The 14,606-nt window shown below is 47.5% G+C and overlaps 1 protein-coding gene across 1 annotated transcript in view; it reads right to left on the minus strand.

Moving 5' to 3' along the window:
- Positions 1-14,507, minus strand: part of MYT1 (myelin transcription factor 1) — a gene marked incomplete at its 5' end in the record, with an annotated part of 20,483 nt that extends 5,976 nt beyond the window's left edge. Inside the window, 9 exons of the mRNA XM_010022470.1 lie at positions 2,285-2,368; positions 2,971-3,033; positions 5,979-6,047; positions 6,261-6,323; positions 8,379-8,533; positions 9,200-9,469; positions 10,130-10,335; positions 12,740-12,954; positions 14,321-14,507. Of these exons, the coding sequence (XP_010020772.1) occupies positions 2,285-2,368; positions 2,971-3,033; positions 5,979-6,047; positions 6,261-6,323; positions 8,379-8,533; positions 9,200-9,469; positions 10,130-10,335; positions 12,740-12,954; positions 14,321-14,507 (1,312 nt within the window). The remainder of the gene's footprint in view (positions 1-2,284; positions 2,369-2,970; positions 3,034-5,978; positions 6,048-6,260; positions 6,324-8,378; positions 8,534-9,199; positions 9,470-10,129; positions 10,336-12,739; positions 12,955-14,320) is intronic.
- Between the last annotated feature and the right edge of the window lie 99 nt (positions 14,508-14,606).

The raw sequence follows: 14,606 nt of genomic DNA on the forward strand, positions 1-14,606 counted from the left end.
GGCTGCTCCTGTTTGATGCCAGGGCTGGGCTGAAGGTTGAGGTGATCTGTTCAGTCATGTCTGTAGTAAATTACTTGGGAGATGAACAGCAAAAACAACAGGGACTAAATGACTTTCTCCTCAGTGGTGATGTGTAAAACTCGGCTGGGTTCCAAGTGGCGCTCGGTGCAGGCAGAGGAGGGATTTAAAGCCAAAGCTCCTTAACGCAAACCCACACCGGGCGCACCTTGCTGTGAACACGGGATGTCCAAGGGCTGGGGGAAGGCAGCAGGGAAAGGGTCATTGTGCTGGGTTGTTTTGCACAGCTCAGAAGTGCTTCTGCCCTTGCTATAGGACATCCTCGTGCCACCAAGACCCTCACAGCCCACCCAGCACTGCCTGGACCCGTGCTCACCAAGCAGCAGAGCCACAGTGAGCCTCCAAGGCCAGCATCAGCTTTATAGTCATCAGAAAATCCCAACTCTGGTGATGCTCCAACCCCATTTCTTGACACTTTATCTTCCTGGCATTTGCATTTTAGGGTGGACTAGGTTAAATATACAGGGTGTTCAGCCTGGAGAAGAGAAGGCTCTAAAGAGCAGCTCCCAGTGCCTAAAGGGGCTACGAGAAACCTGGAGAGGGGCTTTTGACAAGGGCCTGTAGGGACAGGACAAGGGGGAATGGCTTTAACCTGCCAGAGGGGAGATTGAAATGAACAGAGAACCCACACTGAGGGAGCCACTGGGCTCATCTCTGACTGGTCCCAGCCCTGAACGGGGCAGGAAAGGATGAGCAAAGCCCCTGCTTCCCCAGCCCACAGTGTACACATTCCTGGGGAGGACATGGAGAGGGGCAACCACCCAACCAGGGGCTCTCACCGCAGTAACAGAAGCAAATGTGAACAGTGCAGCAGCTGGGAGTTGCACGACAGCATTTGCTGCCCTTTCCTCCTCTGTGTCAGTGGTTAACGGCACAGCATTCCAACCGCCACCAGCAATAGAAGGTATTGGAGCCAAAACCGGAATTTTTTATCCCACAGATTCTCAAATAAGTTGCTTAATTTTTAATAAACTCGGCTAACTCCTGCTAATTACCACACAGCTCATTTAACCAGGAGCTTTCCTTCCTGTGCGCTGAGCAGTGAGAACACAGCAGATGGCTCAAATACCATCTCCTTCCTAAAGGTCCTTCCCCTGGCTGGCGCATCCCTGTTTCCTGCGGGGCTCTTCCGCTCCCACGGGCTCCTGCTCTGGCTCAGCCTCTGCTCCAGGGCAAAACCCACATACACGGAGGTATCCACCGTGTTCTGCAAGGGCAAGACCTGCCCTGGGGCTAAAATGAGGAAGAATAGATGTGTTTGGGGACAGGCTGCTGAGTCAAAAGTGTACGGCGAGATAAGCCAGTGCTCATGGCAACTGGGAACTCCTGGATAGGGTTAAGTTTTGTCATGTTTCTTCTTATCCCTCTCCACCTGCATTTGCTGGGTGAGTGGACAGGCTCTGGAAAGGCTGGGAATGCTCTGGATTAGGATCCTGGGGTCAGTGCTGGCCTCAGCCTTTACTGTAAGGGATTTGATGTCCTGCAGCAGCATGAGGGGTCAAGACACAGACCCTGAACCTCACATCAGGCCCTGGATGCTGAGCCCATGGTGCTCAGCCTTGCTGAAAGTCAGCACAAATGGATTTCACAGCAAATAAAAGTTAAGGGATTTAAAATCTCTGTTCCCACTAGGAATAAACCCCCTGGGGTGTTTAGAAAAATTCAGCCCAAGGCACTGAGAAGGGCTTTTTGCTTGCTTTGGCTATTCAGCCGTGGCAAAGACTCTACAAAACACATGTCATTCCAGGTTACCGGATCCTTGTTGGATTCAGTTCCTATTTCTACTGCATTCCCAGGAGACAAGCAAACCCACCAGCACCCCTCACCTGCCCACTGATGCCCAAAAACCTGCAACATTTTGCTTGCCTGTGGGTTTTGACCCTCATTTACAACACTGGTGGATTCTTTAGGAATTATATTAAGCACAGGAAGGAGAGGAACTGCTTGTACCCTACCAGCCTATCTTCCACATCCATAAAACCAAATACACCATTACCTCCCCACTGCCCAATTTTCCAATCAAATTCCAAAACTACAACACCACTTTTGGGATTAGGGGAAAATTCCCCCAAAACCAACAGAAAAGCTTTGGCTCCAGTGCAGGCAGATGATGCTCTGAGCATCATTGTGCTGCTCCGCATAAATCTGTGCGAGGCAAAGGGGGATAGAGCGAAAGGCTCCACCCAGGAGGTATCTCCAGACTTACTTCATCAGCTCTGGGTCTTCTTTGTCATCCTTTGTCGGGGTGATCTTGATCCCACTTTTCTTGGCACGAGGGCAGCCTGACAGACTGTGGTTAAAAAGAGAAGAAAGGCCTGTCTCACTGGCAGAATCACTGCATTTGCTATTCCCCCGCTTCAGTCAGCTTTCCCTTGCATTTGGCACAGTGTTTTTGATCTCCCTCGTTTTGCAGCTTCACATCACGAGGAGAAGTCAGGAGGAAAAAAAAAAAGATAATCAGAAATTGAGGGAGATGGACAGTAATTAATGGTGTCTAGATAAGAAGATCTCTGCTAACAGCCTGTGATGTTTAATGGAATTGTTGAAACAGAAGGCTCAGATCTCTGCTATTAATGCTCTAAAGTGATAATAGAAGTCATAAATAGGTAGCATTATTAACAGGAACATTGCATCAGCTAAAATCTGACCCTTTGTCTTTTATTCTGTTGAAAGGAGCTTCTAATCAGATGCTGGAAACATCAGGGGAAAAAAAAAAAAAGAGAAGTCAGATTAAAGAGATGAAAATAGGCTTCAGTTGTCAGTAACATTAATGTTTTATTCAGAACTTTACAACTCTGCCCACTGCAGGGGGGAGAAACACACACAAAAACCCCAAAAATCAAAACAAAACAGAAAGAGGCTACAGAGAAATTAATTGAAGGGAGATCTTACCTTCTATGCGATGCATAATTTCCTGTTATGTGACCAGAGCCATCACAACCAGGAGTAGGGCACCTGTGGAGGAAAGGGAGGCTCAGATTAGCCTGAGGATGGGAGCAGGGGATCGGTGCTTGGCGACAGCTCATTGCAAAGAGAAATCAAGGGACTGTCACACAGAAACATGTTTTTCATCCTTCCCCTTCTCCCTCCCTCCGAACAAAGTTTGGTCTGGAATATCCACAGCACCAAAGTCAATGTGTCACTGCATGATGGTGGTGATGGAGAGGAAAGTTGGTGGGAAGAGGTGGGATGTTGGGAGTGCAATGGGTGGCTGCTCTCCAGTGGACACACAGCTCCCAGCTTCTGTCCCCCCATCACAAAGGGGACAGCTCAGGAGACGACTATAAGCCAAAAAAAAAGACCTTCAGGACAATGGATGTCACCTTGAGGAAGCTGTATGGAAGCAGCAGATGCCATCCATGGCCATTGGGCTGGATGTAAGCCTAAGGAGAACCCAGAACAATAGCCTACAGCTCTGCACATGGGAGTCGCCTCAGCCACCACCAAGAGGAAGCCACCTCTGGCCCCTTAGAATGAACGGAGCAATGATTTCCACAGATGCCTTTAGTGTTGAAGCTTGGAAAGCAGCCTTTTAACATGCCCTCTTGGGGTTTTTTTGTCACAAAATACCTAAATTCTCCTCTTTGCACCACCTCTGAGGAGGGTTTGGCATTTGTGAGGCAATGAATAATCTCCATTGGTGAAAACATTTGGCACCTCACCTAGGGTGGGAGAGCAGGAACATACCCTGGCGCCAGAACGGGCAGGGAGACCAAGTGAGGAGCAAGACCCAGGAAAACACAAATACACACGTCTGGTGCAATAAGAAAAGGGACACATCCGGCAGGACCTCAGTGAGGGTGCAAACTCTCCAACTCATTTGAAAGTACAGGTTTAGGAGATGACAGTGAGATTTCGCTGTTATGTGCTGTTAAAGTAGAAAGCAAAACTACTTCTGTGTTGTTCTTGCTTCAGGGCGGGATGGAATTATAAACCCACTCCTTTTGCCTTTCAGGACTTTTAAGAAGAGAAGTGATTTGATTTTCATTTTTAATTATCTGGAGACAAATCATACCGAGAGAGACCTTTTATTGCATGTTCCAGCCTGGAGCTATTTTTTTTATACCAGGTATATTAACCCCTGAAATAGAATTTATAATAGAAACACTGACATGGCCTTATCTGAAGTTGTGAAAAGCTCTGGCTACGCTATCTGCAATATCTAAAAACTTCCGTCCCTCCTCTGCTCCCATCCTCACCAGGACATAGAATAAAGAATAGTACTTGGGAAATAACATTTAAAGGCTTTGTTTTGTCCAGAATTCTCCTGCTTTATACAGTATTTTGATACAAAGCTCTGACATTGGGTGCCCAAGGGGAGCAGAGGATGCTGCCCGCTAAGACTTGGTGTGATGCTCTCTCTCAGGACCAACCCAGTTTGCTTTTTCTCCATGTGCTTACAGGCAATGGGCACTGTTCCTGAGAGCTTTTAATATCTTTAACACTAATTGCCTGATCACTGGCTATTCTTTAAGGCTGTTGCAGAAACACCAGTTCAGCAAAGCTCTCTTAAGAGGTTCTTTCAAAATGTGTATCGTCTATAATGCATGATTAAGTGTACTTAGTGCTAATCATGCGAGTCCTTTCCATCCACTGGCATATTCTATTAATATCAACTAATCCAGCTACTTTTCCACCTCTGTGATAAGGAGCAAGCTCTTAACAAGCATTTTTCCTGGCCCCAGCATTCACAATGGTGGTGGAGTGTGGAGCAGTCCTGGCCCCATGCTGCCTCCAGGGCACCAAAAAGGGATCTGGGACTTCACCAATCACCTTAATGTCCAAAGGGGCTCCCGCCTGACTCTACTACAGCTCCAAACATCACTGACAGCATACAGGACACAGGGCATTGTTGGGGTTTATGATGAACCTATGCAATGTGGAGTCCTCCGTGAGGTTTTCCTCTTTGTAGAGGCTCTTCAGCTATACCTATGAGTATTTTGGTATCTAAATAATCCCGAAATTGGATTCAAAGCATGGGGCTCAGAGGAGAATTGGCTTCCAAAGGTAGGCTGGATCCATGGAAGAGCTGTTGAAAACAAATCTAAATGAGGTTTCCCCCAAAGATGCAGGTTGGGTGGAGGAGATTTAGGGTCCCACCGGTGTCTCCATCTATTTTAAGTGTCATTTCTATTAAACCTCTCTTTAGGGGAAGCAACCTAAGAAAGCATTTGGGAAACCTCCTTGTGAAGAATAAGCTCCCACTGAAAATGAGGAGTTTGGGGAAGATAGCAGCAAAGCTGCCAACAGGATTCCAAGGAGGATATTTGAATGAAGGTGTCAAAACCAGGTTCTTCCCTTCAGGAGCAGAAATGGGAATACAGGAATTTGGGTGCCCGTGAGCCCTTTGCCACCAGCTCAATGTCCAGCCTCACTGAGTGTGTCCTTGGTCCCTCAGAAATCTAACTCCCATAAAAATTAATAGGAATCTCTGTCACTACATCCCAAATGCCCCCCAAAATTGAGGGTATTTTCCCAGCTGTGCTTCTTCCCAAAAATAAAACGTGCCTTTATCTGGGCTTCGGATTATTTGAGACATATACAATAGTGTTGAATGAAAAGGGTTATGACACAAACTAGGGAAAAGAAGCCAAATGAAAATAAAAAGGAAATTTCCCAAAGGAAATCTGCCGGGAATCCAGGTTATTTCTTATCACTGCCCTGATCCCCCCTCCCCAAAATAAGCCTTTCTGATGCCACCGCCTCTTCTCAATGCAGTGGCTGGAGGTTGGACTCCACCACTGCTCCTCGCAGGTGGATTTTGATTGGCTTTTTGAAAGGAGAAGGGAGGGGATGGAAAAGCAAAAGCAGAGCAAGAGGAGGGGGGGCAGGGAGGGAGAAGAGAGAAAAAAGGGTGGAAATAAAGAAAAAAAGGAGTTTCAAGTTGAGCGCAAACATACTTGAGGTCAGCAGAGTGGGCAGCCATGAGGTTTCTGAGGCTCTTGTCAGCAAGAGGACAACCAGAAAGGCTGAAAGAGAAGAGATGGAATATCTGGATAAGCAAAAAAAAAAAGGGAAAAAAAGGAAAAAAAAAAGGAAAAAGAAAAAGGGCTGGGGAGGGAGAGGGGCAACAGAAGAGGGGAGGAACCAGAACCAAACTATCCACGTGGTCAAAAAATACACTAAAGCACAAAAATAAAGATGTCTGTAGAGTCCAAACCATGGACAAAAGGTCGACCCACCTGCGGTGAGAGGCATAGTTTCCTGTTATGTGTCCGCTGCCGTCACAGCCTGGGGTTGGGCAACTGGGTGGAAGAAGAAGGAGCATAAGTGCTGGCAGTGAAGGGATTCACCCAAGAGCCATGGATCTGCAGGGCTGGCTGAGGTCCACCTCAGCTCCTTCCGTCAGACCTCAGTATGTCTCTATATATTTGCATGCAAATAAACCAGCTTTTTCCGTGTCAGCTCCCCTTCCCCCCCGCCCTTTTTTTTCTCCCAAAAGATCGCAAGGATCCTTAAAAAAAACCTGGAAACATGGAAATAACTTGTGGAAAATGTGAAGAAAGCATTTGGAATACGGAGCTGCTTGGTTTGCTTGGTGGCAGTGGGAGAACTGAAGCAGCTGGTTGGGTGGTATGGACAAACAGGCATGAGCACCCTGTCTGGGTGCTGCCAATGTGGATGATATTTGCAATACTGAAGCTGTGGGAATCAGCTTATTCCTTGAAAGCCTCAGATTTCAGCTTTCTGAAATGGTTTTCTTTATTCCAGTCCTTGTATCTGCAAATATAAGCTTGGAAATACTGCTCACTCCGCAAAGGGAATAAAAATAATCTCTGATTGATGTGCCCAAGGGATCCTAATGTGAGGATGGGCAGAAGCTGCCACATCCCACCTGCTGCATTTCCCCGCTTCCTTCCCTATGAATTGCCCTTGCACAGTGATGGGAAAAGATGCCATCCCTTATGGGTATCCAGGGAGTAAAACCCAGTCTGTGCCCGAGCAGCGGGACTCTCTCACAGTCATGCCCTGCCTGCCCAAGGTATGCAAGAGAGAGGGATGTCCCAGGACACTGCAGGGATATCCCGGGACAGTTCAGCTCAGGCTGGGAGGTGAAGAGGACTCAATGGGCTCACCCTTGCATGCTCTTCACAGCCACAACACCCTCACAAACACAGTGAGCCCTGAAGCCAGCACTGATATGAAGATGCTCAAGCAGCAGTGATGTATGTGGTACCCACTTGTACACCAACAGGAGGGTGACAGAAGTCAGGAGCATCTTCACAGTGCCTGGTGATGGCCCCAGAGCTACACCCAGCCCTGGAGCATCAAACAGATACAGTGGGCAAGTCTGCTCCTGTGTTAACTATAGCGATTCATTATAGCCCTTAGGCCAGAAAGGAACAAGGATGCTAAATAGGAAGAGAAGGCTAAGGGCTGCCCACAACACCATTTATTTATTCCAAGGCTATTTCTGTCTAGGAAATTTCTCCACCCTTGTAATTCAATTAAAGCACAGGAGGAATTCAAGGCTCTGCCTCAGAAATTGCTATTCACATCACCTCTGGGTTTTAAAAAAGCCTTCAGAGCTTTGCACAGGGCAGCTGGTCTGTGCTTGGCTCGTTTAGGGGAGGTGCTGCTGCTGCTCTGCCCCCACGGATCTCCTCCCTGCCTGTCTGCTCCCTCACCTTCCTGCTGCATCACCAGATAATGAGCTGTGTTGTACAGGGTCAGCAAAACCGTGCCTGCCAACCCTTCCCTGTTTAACATATAGGAAGGTCAGATGCACAGGAAAAGCCAAGAGCAGCAGATTTACTGGGATGTCCTGGTCATAACCTCCAGAATGATCCCGACCTTCCATTAGGTCAGAGCCAGGTCCAAGCTGCAGCGTTTGGGTCAGACTCTAAACGTTAACCACTAGTTTGGAGAACAGTGTGGATGCAGAGTGATGCTCCATCTAACAGAACAGATCTGGGTCTGTATTCCCACCAGTGCCATCACTATATAGACACGAGTGGGGTTAGGATCTCTCTCCAATCTAAAATGCACCATGACAGCCTCCATCCATGAATCCTGAAAGCACCAAGCTCCCCAAAATGTTCCCTTCATCACTTCAGAGGTTCAAGGTCATATAGGAACATATTCTTCCTCAACAATCTGCAGCTGTATGAGGACTATGAGGACAGGGGTTCTCTTTTGAGAGCTTTCATATGAACCACTTAGATGAGGCAAGACCAAATCACAGTAAGAAAGAGGACTACACCTCTAATCTTTTAAAATGTATTTGCTAACACATTTTGTCTCCCACCAGCCTGGCTGTGCTGGGTGCATATTTGATAGGTTTTGGAGGCAGGACTTACGTGAGCAGCTCTTTCTTGATGTCCTTGGAGAGGAATTTAAGCTTGAAGTTGGTTAAAGTAACTTCCCCTGGGTATTTTCGTTCCTCAAAGTTTTCCTCCGACACTTCTTGCTCATCAGCTTCCGAGGAGGCAAAAGAGTGGGCAGCAGGCTCTGACTGCAAGCAAACAGCCAGGGAAAAGGGTTTTAGTGGTGGTCATTGCTGCTGAGCAATGGGAAAAGGTGAGAAAGGATCCCAGGTTCATCCTAGCTGAGGGTTAGTGCAGCGTTACCCAAACCAGAGATCCAGTAGTCTGTAATTTCCCCTTTTTAGAGCAGAAATGTGTAAACCACGTTTGTACAGGGATTTATATCTGTCTCTCCCAGTGTCTTGAAGGGATGAAGATGAGTGTAATCCCCCCATACTCATCCTCAGCAGCACCTGCCTGCAGAGGGGCAGCGCACCACTTCCGGGGCCAGAATGCTCACCCCAGTCGGGAGGCAATGGCTGGGTTCCTCCCCCTGCAGGGTTAATGTTAGTGGCACACAAGACCAGATCTGCTAATGGCAGGTGTAAATCATCCTAGGGAACGTCACTAGGAGCACCTCTGGTGCACATGAGCTGAAAGGATTTACAAGAAAGAAAGCACTGCAAGAGCACCCCAAGAGCATCTGTCTCCTGCCCATATTCATAGCTGGTATCTGGCAGCACTGATGAAGCTAATATTTATCTCCTAGGCTCAAAGGAGATAGATTTCCCTCCATAATCCCTAGTTTGGGTAGGACAACTGTGAAAGCAAACATGGCATTCACCTCCCATGAGGTGACAAGAGTCGCCACTCACCTCTTCTGGCTCCTCTTCCCGCTGGCGGTTTGGTTTAGTGTAGTCAATGGGCCCATCCCATTCATCCTGGCGAGAGGTCTGGCTGGACTGGGGAGAGGTCATGGTGCTGCTCGTGGCACTGGTGCTGTTTTGGCGCTGGGACACATCTGGGGACTTCATGCTGGGACTACTGCTGCAGCTGCTGCTGCTGGGAAAGGTGCTCTCCCGCTTGCGGTGCTTGTTCATACTCAAGTCCAGAGTCCCATTTTCATCCACCTCAATGTCCATGGACTGAAAGGTTGGAAACATGCCCAACATTAGCAGCTGCCAGCAATTCCCAGGGGCCATCTTGTCCCATTTGTCTTTTGCAGTGCAGGGGGCAGGTTATTCATGTCCCGTCCTCTCCAGGATAGAAGGAACTGACTGAAAAGGGATGCCCTTTCACAAATACTTCAGAAACATGCCCTGTACTACCAGCAATGTGGCATTTTGGCTCAGTTGCTTGAACACAGGCATCTAGTGCAATTTAGGATGTCCCATGGTCTCCAAGGCATCTGCCCAAGGCTGGGAATGCAACACAGGACTTGTGGAAAACCTGCACTCCTCTGAAAAATAGCTGGAAGTCAGCCTGGACACAACTGGGGAATCTCAAGTAGCATCAGACACAGACCAGTGAGCAACTGAAACCAGCTCAGACTCTGGCTGGGAACGATGCTCATCTCAGACGGGTAATTAGAACCATGATTCACCTCCATAACACACTAAGAGCCAAGATTACCTGCTCCAAACTGCGCCACCCAAAGCAGGGAGTTAAAGGGTGATGTGATGAGTTTCTGCATTCCCTCTGTGAGTGAAAATGAAAGGAAGGCTAAGAAAGGTATTTGTCCCACCCCAAACTTCCAGCTTTAACCCGCTCGACGGCAGCTGGAGTTGTGGTCACGCTCAGCTCACCTTGCCAGGGGCCTCTTGCTGCTTGGTGCTGAGATTCTCTGGCATTTCCCAGCAGCGGGTGGAGAGGTTGAGGATGGCCGTGGCAGCCATGTGCGCAGCCTCCGCGTCCTGCGAGTAGTCGAAGCCTGTGGAGGAAGATGAAGTGCTCTTCACGTAACTGCTGGAGGGGCTGTGGCTGGGGGAGGAGGCCTTTGGAAAAGGTTTGGCTGGAATAAAAACAGAAGGAACAACACAAGGTTAATGTATAACCAGCACGGACGCTGGTTAAGAGCTTAAGTCAGTCTGACACAGCCCCGTGTGAGCAGATCCAGGGCAGCTTGTGGTTGTTACCAATCCCTGGGCTATTCTGTTGCTTTTGAAATGGTGTGAAAACCTAATTCATTAACGACTCTGCCACCGAGTCCCCAAAACATGAGTGCTTTTCTTCATTAAAAGCCACTCCTCGGTCAAAGTGGTAAAAGGAGAAAGCTCAGAGAAGCTTTCCAGCTCTTTCTTTATTGTTCTCTCTTGCGTTCATAACTTATCTGCGGAGCTGACATACGGGGAGATTTCTTGTAGCACGTTTGAAAACTTACCATTTAAAAAATTCCATTAATGGCAAAACCATGGCCATGAAATATGAGCTTCCAATGATGACACCAGTGAAATACGGGTTTTCTGACAGCTGACATGTCATGAAAGTACGCCTGAATAACAGGATTTATTACACAGCCACGACACTGCTCTGTTGCTGTATAACACAGCACACAGCGGTGCAATCCTGGATGCAATTTCCCTATATACCCTGTGAAATGAAAGTGAGTATTTCCCAGGGTCAACCCACAATAAAACTTGCCCTGATCCTGAACCTGGTCCTGACTAGGAAGGCCCCGACACACACTTAGTCCCTCTGAAGTCTGTAGTTTCAGGGGATCATCTGATTTTGATCACTCTCAGGATTGTATTTTGAGTCAATCAGCAAAATCTTCAAAATCTTTATTCATTTCATTACACCCTTTTTTGGGGGAAAAAAATGCCCCTTTCAGTTGGAGTCTCACCCAAGGAAGACTCAAGCTTTGGCTTGATGGCAGCAAAACATCAAGACAACCCTGGCTGATGTGACTACAGAGCAAAGCGAGTTCATTATTCCCATTACAAACTCATCATATAAGGCACTATAAAATGCTAATCTTCCCAAGGACTGCTTTCTCCCTCCTTGTGTGCGTATATAATGCATATTGACATTAATGGCAGTTATGCACACACATGCAGGGCAATATAAATCCCTCTGGATGCAGATCTCTTTCAGATAAGTTCTCAGTGAAAGGAACAGATTTCCCGGCTATGATTGGCAATCATATTCATCTTGTCTCTCCGATTAATGCACTGGAGCTTTGCCCGAATGGTTATTCTTGTGCATGGCTCCTTGGTTTCAAGTCCAGTTTAATCCATGTCTTTGCAGCGGGATGCGGATATTTGCCAGCCCAACCTGACAATATCCCGTATCGTGAGATGCCAATTTCAATTTCACACCGGAGGCTCAGCGATGCTTTTCCATTTCATAAGTATTTCTACCACTAATAGACTCGCAATCAGCAAATTAGTAAAATAAGTGAGGAGAAAAAATAGAAAGGATTATCCTAGTGGGTCTGCTGGAATTATTTTTGTCAGTACAATTACCCTGAAAATTCTTTGCTAATATTGCAAATAACACAATCTATTCAGCAAGAGAATCACTTGTGCTGGGAAACAAATTACTTTTCCATCAGCCCTAACCCAGGATGACAGTGGCAGTTGTGCTCTCTGGCCTCCATCCAATTTCATTGTCTGATCCTCTACAGATTTAGTACTGCAATAAAGGGCGCTTCCATTGTAGTGCAACAACCGGGATGCTTTCAAGTACGAGCACTTTTTAGAGAGCAGCTGCATCAGGATTAAGCAGGATTGTGGAAGTGGGATTAGGCAGACAGAAAACCCTCTCGAGGCTGCTGACTTCTGCAAACTAGGCTCCTAAATCTTATTTTTTAACTCTCAAAAAGATGTCTTCAGGTGCACATTTGGTGTCGAAGGGAAGGTGGATTTTAACATCATCTGTCTCTCCATGCAGCATCCCTCCTGCTCCTGGCAGCCCAGCCCCTGGGGGTTTATTTAGCCATTTCATTTTCACCCAAACAGTGTTGTAACCAGTGCAAGGTCCTCGGTACAGAGCAGAGGTGGGTGGCTGTGATAGGAAAGAGCTGAGAGACAGGAGGTGGATGATCGATAGGTAGCAGAGCTGGAGAGCGGAGCACAGCAGAGAAGACAAATGGGTGGAGTGGGTCATATATAAGATGGAAGAGAAGAAAACTGTAATCCATTTAGCTAGATGAGGAAAGACAGATCGATAGATATGAACTGCAAAGCGACAGGCACCGACTGAGGACAACTGTGTAACCTACCCCACCTAGACACATCGCTCAGGTTAATATTCCCACCCAGTTCTCCCCCTGTTCTGCAGCAGCAGGAGGGATCCAACACCCCAGCCCCAAGACTCTCCCGTCACCCCAAAGCCACGATCCCAAGAGCTTTGCAACACACTGAGAAAGGCAGAAAATGCAGAAACCAACCAGCCCATCCCTGCTCCCAACTTACATTTAAAGGCTTTAGGTGAGGTTTCGCTAGTCTGAATCTTTGGGGCAAGCATGCGTTTGCCAAAAACCTGAGCATCAAAACTTGCATAATCGAAGGTGACCTTGGAGTACTTCTCCAGCTCCTTGGCCAGGTTGGCCCGGGGGGTTGCTGGGACCATGTTGGGCCGGTAGCTTCCGTACTGAGGAATCTCCAGTTGCTTCACAAAGCACATAGGCCTGAGGATGAAACAATGAGCAACAGTGATTTCCCTTTTCCTTGAGATGGAGGGAACCAGATGCAATGGGGATGCATAGCCCCTGAAGGGCTACTGAGGAAGAGGGGGCAGTGATGTTCCTCTTGCTCTAGTGTGCATCTAGTTTGGGTCTCTTGGATTCCTTCTTTTATTTTTCCCTGTTTTCTTTTTTTCTCTTTTTAAGCAAAACACCGAGGTGTCAATCTCATCCAAACCAATATCCTTGAAGGCTGCTGTGGCGTGGCAGCATTTTCCAACAGCACTAGACACTTGGGCATTGCTCATTTAGGGCACCCATGACACAGGATAGCACATGAAGATGTGAGGAGCCCAGTTTAGCTCTGCTCTGTGCTGCAGGTTCATTGCAAAGGCATCAGCGCCTCTCCCGTGCCTGTAGAGTCCTTCTTAAAGACCTGTTTCTGCTGGGCTGCCTGTCATGAATCAATTTGTCTTGCATATAAATTGTATATAAATGGCCTACTGTTATTCTCCTTCCCTTGACCTCTTTCCACCAGCAAGTCCTCAGAGCGGGAGCTCCTCGGAGCATGGACCATCCTCGTGATGGCTCTGCTGCAAATAAATAAGTAATGGCCCTAAACAGCCTTTCCAAAGCAGCGAGTGCTGGTGCACCAGGGTGCTCAGCAGTCCTGGGGAGCAAAGAGATAAATTAATCAGACCTTGAAGCCTTTGTGGGAGTGCTGCTCAGCGCTTGTACTGTGGGGTTTGTCCTGCTCTCGTTGCAAAATAACTAACCATATTACACTCCATCTGTAGGCTCATGAATCACATTGGCTACGGAAGCCAGCAGCTATCAGGGACATCCTTAATGTGAGACAGCCCTTTCCGCTGGGAATATAGAGGTGGGTGAAACAACAGAATAAATGTGACTGGTTTGGAAATGGGTGGCAGGTTCCTCTCCTCTGAACCATGTGGGCTAAGGGAGAAAGCAAGTGGACTCATGTGAAACTGCTATTGAGTGATTTATATGTAGCTTAAATCTCCTCCTCCTGCTCCCTGAGCCCACCCTACTTATAATGCTAATATAATAGCCATCATTCTCTGGCAGTTTGCATTGCAGAGCAATCGGCACAAATGCCTTCAGCTGCACTGGTGAAACCCTTTGGCCTGTAGCCTCAGCATTAATTGATGCTACAGAAGCAATTCATTGTCCTCAATGCCCTCCCTGGGATCATCAATTAAGTATCTCCCCACCTTGGCGAGACCTATGATGATAATAACAGGACTCAGCAGTATCCAAATGCAGCCGGAGGGAGCTGTGACGGCTGTTCCTGCGAGCGTGGCAGCACAGGGAGGGCTGGGGCAGCATTACCCACCACGGCCCCACTTACCTGAGTATCCGGTCAGAGTTGGAGCTGGTCTTTGAAGGATCACCAGACTGGGTTTGTTGCTTTTCATGTGATTTGGCTAATTTCTCAGCAGCAGCAATGGGGCACCCAGATAAACTGTGGGAGGGTTTTTTAAAGGAAGAGAAAAACAGAGAGAAGGAAACCAAGCATGAGGGATGAGCGTGGAAAACTTCATCTCAGGGACCCACTGAGCCCATGACAAAAGTGTTTGCATTTAAAGGCTTTTATTATTATTAAAATTATTGTTGATAATTATTATTATTGATAT

The sequence above is a fragment of the Nestor notabilis genome, unplaced genomic scaffold (assembly GCF_000696875.1).
Source record: "Nestor notabilis isolate BGI_N333 unplaced genomic scaffold, ASM69687v1 scaffold12860, whole genome shotgun sequence".
Taxonomy (NCBI): domain Eukaryota; kingdom Metazoa; phylum Chordata; class Aves; order Psittaciformes; family Psittacidae; genus Nestor; species Nestor notabilis.